This window comes from Asterias amurensis, chromosome 22 (assembly GCF_032118995.1).
Source record: "Asterias amurensis chromosome 22, ASM3211899v1".
Lineage (NCBI taxonomy): Eukaryota > Metazoa > Echinodermata > Asteroidea > Forcipulatida > Asteriidae > Asterias > Asterias amurensis.
Genome location: NC_092669.1, coordinates 486,130 through 492,069, shown reverse-complemented (window position 1 = coordinate 492,069; position 5,940 = coordinate 486,130). Strand labels below are relative to the sequence as shown.

The following is a 5,940-nucleotide window of genomic DNA, read 5'->3' as shown; positions in this document are numbered from 1 at the left end:
TGAGGACGATGTAATTAAAGGGACACACCGGCTCACCGTTTACGCAATTTAGGGGTGTAGAATCATAAATAATGTTTTTATAGATGGTTGCTATAAAAAAAATCATCAAAATGTCACGTATTTAGCGAAAAATGATTTTAAAAAACCAAAGCGGCCATATAACAAGCTTCCGTTACACGGACTCTTACGTTGAATCTTACGTTAGATTTTTCACCATTATTTACATTTTGTAGCGATAATTTGAATACATGATCTTTTTCGTCAATTATTCGTAAATAATTTTGTAAAAAAAAGATTTAAATTTGGTTAAGTAAGTTACTTTTAGACGGCTGAAAGTAAAACTAGCCCGGAAGGTCACGTGATTGTTTGTACCACTTTTTGGTTAGAACAATCACGCGACCTGCGTTTTTGTCTTAAAATGCTCAAAAACGGCTAAATTTGATGATTTTTTTTAAGGACTGTTCTTCTTCATTCCTGGAAGACCGTTGAAGTCATATCTTAGTCTATTTTGTAGACCAATAGCCCAATTCGGCCGGTGTGTCCCTTTAAGACAATGAACATTTTAAAATGAAGTCAGCGTGTGCTGGCAAAGTGGCTTTTAGAAAATCTTCACGGAATAGTCCATTGGAAAAGATGTCAAGTTATATTTAATAAGAGTTGAATTTACATCTTTAATACTATCATCTATCAGTTTGCGGACATCAATTGGGAATGGATCTTCAGTCAGATACTCGCGGGACTTTCGTCCATGGTCACCAATAACAATACCAGTGGCTTTATGAGGCGGGTTCTCTTGTACGGCGCACAACACCCGTTGTTTATCCACAGGGACGTTCAGGAACTGCACAATCTTTGTGAGTTCTTCGCTGGTGTGCTGCTGTAGGTCTTCGTAATGTGCCACATGGATGCGCTTAGAGTGTGAGATCCACTGTAATGCCATTGTCTTCCATTGTGCAGTCTGCTCCTTGGCAAATTTCGTCCATTCTAGTGTAACAAGACCATACAAAAATGAGTGACAGAGACTGGGAACCATACTGTGTTGTAAGGCCGGATCCGAATTGGCGGCTACGGCTACGGCTGAATCGCCGCGTCATCATGCAGTGAAGTATAGGACGCCCTTAGCAACACCCCTGGCACCGGTCGTAGCCGCAGCCGTAGCCACCAATTCAGACACGGCCTAAGTAGGAATTTGAAACTTTTGCATGGCTTTATTCGCCATTTTAAAATCACCTACCAACAACCCAGAAGTACGTTCGCATGTGGTTGTTAACGATAGCCAACGGTGGTGGCGCACAACATGTTCATTTCGAAATTGTTGGCGACATGCGCAATCATTGGCAACGTGTGCGCAAGTGGTACGCACCCTTGGTTCAGCTCTTTAGATTAATGAAGTAAAGAATAAAAATCGACTCAAACTATAGGTTAGCTATCTTAGATAAGATTTATCTGTAGGTAATTCATTCTCTGAACATTGTTTTTAATTTTGACAACACAACCAAGCTACTTGGAGTCCTTAATAGAAAATGGTCTGCTCTTAATTTACCTCCCATTCTTTGCCGTGTTCAATATCGCATGAAGTTAAATGACAGGAAATCCTCGTTTATTCTTATTAAAAAAGAAACTTTTATTTTTGTAAAAACTTACATAAATTCAATACGAAATGGGAGCCATTTTGTTGCTATGGACAAATCCAATGCGATTCACACAATTTCCTGTTGCCATTTTGCTGTTTTTCTTTACATAATATAGTTCTTATTAGCCATTGGACACTTTCGGAACAGAACAAAAATAAAAGTTCACAGATTTACAAATAACTTACAGGGTTTACAGAAGGTAATGCTGAAAGACTTTTCTTGAAATAATATTCCATGAAATGCTTTACTTGTTGAGAAAACAATAAAACAATATCAATTCTCGATATCGAGAATTACGGATTATAGTAAACACATGTCATGACACGGCGAAACGTGCGGAAACAAGGGTGAGTTTTCCCTTTATTTTCTCCCGACTCCGATGACCGATTGAGCCTAAATTTTCACAGGTTTGTTATTTTATATAGAAGTTGTGATACACGAAGTGTGGGCCTTGGATAATACTGTTTACCGAAAGTGTACCATGGCTTTATAGTATAGTTGGTTTTACAAATACTTTTTATTGTGACGTTTTGTTTCCTGAAGAAGTTTGAGTAAAGTTCTCGGGCGTTACCTGGAGTCTGGAACTGTTTTATCACTTCATCATGAGTCTTTTTTCCTTTCATGAGACGTCTGGCAACGATTGCGCTGTATGGATTCCTCAGGAGTAGAACAGCGCCCTCAAACTCTTCAACATGGCTAGTGTCACTCAGATGAGATTTGATGCAAATTGTCTGCTTCGTTTTGTAGTCAATGTTCCCACCAATGAAGACTGTAAGAGTAAACACAAATATATACGATTGGTCACGTATTATAAACGATTAGATTCAATAACGTATGATTTGACTTTATTCGGCTGCCATCTTGATGCAAAACCGATGATGTATTAACGGAATTTCATGCGTGACGTACAGGACTGGCAAATGAACGTATTGACCCATTTCACGTGACGTAATCATCAGAAAAATCTTGAATCTTGAATCTTAAAAAATACAAGAGAGAACAAAAGAATGTACGATTCTTGGCGATTCGGAGTTTACTCTCGTACTCCCAGTAGACACTTCCAGTCGGTATTCCTGTTCCTTTCTCTATGAGCAAACGGGTCCATGTGTTCCCAGATCGAGGGTAGCTCGCCAAAGCGATAAACGGTAGACTGTTCTTAGCTTTCAGCTCCACTTTTGAACATCGAAGATCTACAAAATATCAACAAATCAAAACTATTTTAAAGCCACTGGACACTATTGTTAATTTATTAAAATAGTGGTTGGCATAACGAGAAATGGAGAGCTGGTTGACAGAGACCAATTCAAGAATACGAGGCAGTGCAGTTAATTATGATCCCATAAAGCTAATGTAGTAGTCCCAGCCGATTTTCTATATTTCAACCTGTGTACAGGTAGTAGTTTATTAAGAAGCAGGACAGTTCTTCTCAGAACTGATTTGTCTCCCGAACAATCCGACTCCGCGGTAGTAGAATACATAAAGACGGTCACTGTCTAAATAAGAACCTGGCAAGTAGATACACACATGGTGTTACCGCAAACCAAATATAATAACTTCAGAAAGAGGTAATTTAAATAATAATATGACTTCAACTGAAGTTTGGGAAGGGAAAAAACAAGAAACCACAGTCACCCACCTGGAACTGATGTCCGGTATAAAGACATAAACTCCATCCCTCCACAGTGGTACTTCGGGTCACCTGAGCATGGTTTATCGCAGAGGGCGCTCTCCATGTAGTTCAACAAAACTGATTCGGCTTTGACGTCACTACAGAAACACTGACTTCCCCGACTGAGGGCGGCATATGTGAGACGCTGCATTATAGATAAAACAATAGTTAATCATTTTGAGGATTAAATCGTGGCAATGTTTGGTTCCCTGTAGCTTTTACTACTGTATACTACACGAAACATAATGAGGGGCCATACTGTATATTCTTTAGGGACTCGGTTTCGTAAGAAAATGTGGAAGGAAAAAGTTACCAGCGGAAGTACCAAGTTAACAGCCAAACTAACTAGCAAGTGAACAGCCAAACTACAAAAAAACTACCAATTTCTTTACCAGCAGCCAAACTACCAAGTTCTTTATGAGCCAAATTACCAGTGACAAAATAGCTGAATGGGTCCCAGTGTAGACTTGTGGACAAGTCGTTAATGGCCCACGCGGTGAGATAGTCGAGTTGTTACTGCTCTCGCGCGAACTGCTGGTTGCCGACTTCTACTCCCCATGGAGTAAAGTCGAGCAGCGCGCAGTAGTCGCGCAACAGCAGTTCGCGCGGGGAGCTAGAGCACCGCTGCAACTCTACTATCTCACCGCGTGGGACCATAAACGACTTGTCCACAAGTATAGACCAGTGCCTTTTATCATTTTAAAATAAATCATATGGAAAAAACTTTTGAATTATATTTGTTTACAACTTACAAGCGAGATGCATGTTTTTAGGCACAGTCCAATAGTCATGTTTGTCGACTCTTTCACCAATCCAGCCGTCACAATATCATGCACTGTTAAGACATCTTTAGGTCTTGGAACGCATGCGCGGTATATGCCTGGGCTGTCAAAGGTAGTCCATGTCATCCATGTTTTATTAAGTGCTGCTACAGAATGGAGATTATGACAATGAAAGACGAGGTATCTACAGATGTGTGCATTCGAATTTACAAATATAGTAATAAAGTGTCATTTTAATTGTATGAGTGGTTTGTAATCATGTTTATACATGTATTTTGATAAAATTAATTAATAACAGATTAATACAAGTAATTTAGTACAAATCATAATATGCTCATTATAAGGTATATGGCCTAAAGTAATTATACTGATCGCGTTTCTAGTGTAGTTTTTTTGTTCTGCTAATTTTGAATCAGTGTATATTTAAGTGTAATTATGACCTCTGGTCGCCATGTTTTCAAAGAATACACCAATAATGAAAAATTGTGGTTCTTCTATATATCGTGTGTGTATTGCATTTACTTGCCATCTTCCGTTTCAATTGTCACTACAATTAGAGCGTCTTAATATAGTAATTTAGCATATTTTAACCTTTTTATGAGCTAGATCTGGGAGAGCAAATCTTTTTAATTACATTTTTTTCTTTCTCTTTTTTACTGTTGCCCCTCCCTGGACGGCATGTGCTTGTTTTAATTGCATTGTCCGAAGAATTAAAATAAAATGAATAAATTAAATAAAAGGGACAATATTCAGGATATTCAGAGCTCATTTGAGGACAATCATCCAACTTTGGTATTTTTAAAACTTATCTTTGAATCTTTGTATCCTTTTAATTTTTTATTTATTGCCTGTTCTAGTGGTGTGATATATTGTTGATTGTCTCTTATTGGTTTATCTAATTGTTTGTATTTTTGTCATTCTTATTGTCCAATGTAATCTTTCTGTATTTTGCCTATCTGTTTTAGCTTAATGATTACAATAATATGTAAAAAATATGTACAGCATTTTGAGAGATTTTTTATGTAAGAAATATTAATTGGAAAAGTTGTACAAAGTTGCAAAATAAAAAGTGAGTATAAAACCAATTAATAGGTATCCATGGTTGCATCGGGACTTACCAGGAACAAACTTCTCCTTAGCGTAAGGAAGAATAGCTGGACGCCGAGGATACTCAGGTACATGACCATGTCGTCCGTCGCCACCCTGCGTACCCTTCTCAGCTCTATTCCAACTAATTTGCGCGATATAATAACCTCCTACTATCAGTACAACTAACACCAATAACACTAATAGTCTAAATGGCAATTGTATAAACTTCCATGATGTTTTATACGTACAACACGATGCCATGGTGTACGTATGATAGTAAGCCAAAGAATATTCTGCTTACATCTCTTTGTAATTTTACCAGTCTTCTAGCATGTTTTATAGTGGGTACCGAAGCGTGACATCTTCAACAATACATCGGATCAGCCAGAAGAGGGAAAGTGTGGCGCTGTGCATGTTACACTTAAATACACTTGCATGTTACATTTGAATATTGTCTTGTACAATGGTGAGCTTTTGTGTAGTAGTTACGTAAGAGACGTTAAACATACATACATTGAATGGAGCGGTGTACAGCACAATGGTACTGGTACTACTAGGGTCGTTCATAGAGAGGTTGCTATACACATTTCTTTGGCAAACAAACCGCCTTGGTCAGTAAAACACTCAATCGTATAAACAGATGTTTTAACCAAACTCAACATTTTCTGGAAATTTTGAATAAATAAAATACCTCTCGTAATTAGTTGGGTTTTTTCAACAAAATCAACACAATTTTTTAATAATTTGGTAACATATTTACAAACGG

At 37.8% G+C, this 5,940-nt stretch overlaps 1 protein-coding gene across 2 annotated transcripts; it reads right to left on the bottom strand.

The window, feature by feature from the left end:
• Nucleotides 1-362: 362 nt before the first annotated feature.
• On the bottom strand, nt 363-5,692 carry LOC139953864 (sialate:O-sulfotransferase 2-like). 2 transcript variants are annotated; one of them, XM_071953450.1, is made up of 6 exons: nt 5,204-5,692; nt 4,056-4,231; nt 3,271-3,448; nt 2,648-2,824; nt 2,206-2,403; nt 363-984 (listed from the first exon to the last, which is right to left on the bottom strand). In XM_071953450.1, the coding sequence occupies exons 1-6, from the start codon at nt 5,433-5,435 to the stop codon at nt 599-601; spliced, it is 1,347 nt and encodes a 448-aa protein (XP_071809551.1). In that variant the 5' UTR covers nt 5,436-5,692; the 3' UTR covers nt 363-598. The 2 variants fall into 2 exon arrangements, with proteins under 2 accessions (XP_071809551.1, XP_071809552.1); XM_071953451.1 differs by having other exon boundaries at nt 4,056-4,228.
• Nucleotides 5,693-5,940: the final 248 nt, after the last annotated feature.

Coding starts and splice junctions, on each gene's coding strand:
- LOC139953864 (XM_071953450.1), bottom strand. CDS start 5,435: ATGGCATCGTGTTGTACGTATAAAACATCATGGAAGTTTATACAATTG. Junction 3,449..4,055: donor TAAAAACATGCATCTCGCTT/GTAAGTTGTAAA, acceptor TCTATAATGCAG/CGTCTCACATATGCCGCCCT. Junction 2,825..3,270: donor ATACCGGACATCAGTTCCAG/GTGGGTGACTGT, acceptor GATATTTTGTAG/ATCTTCGATGTTCAAAAGTG.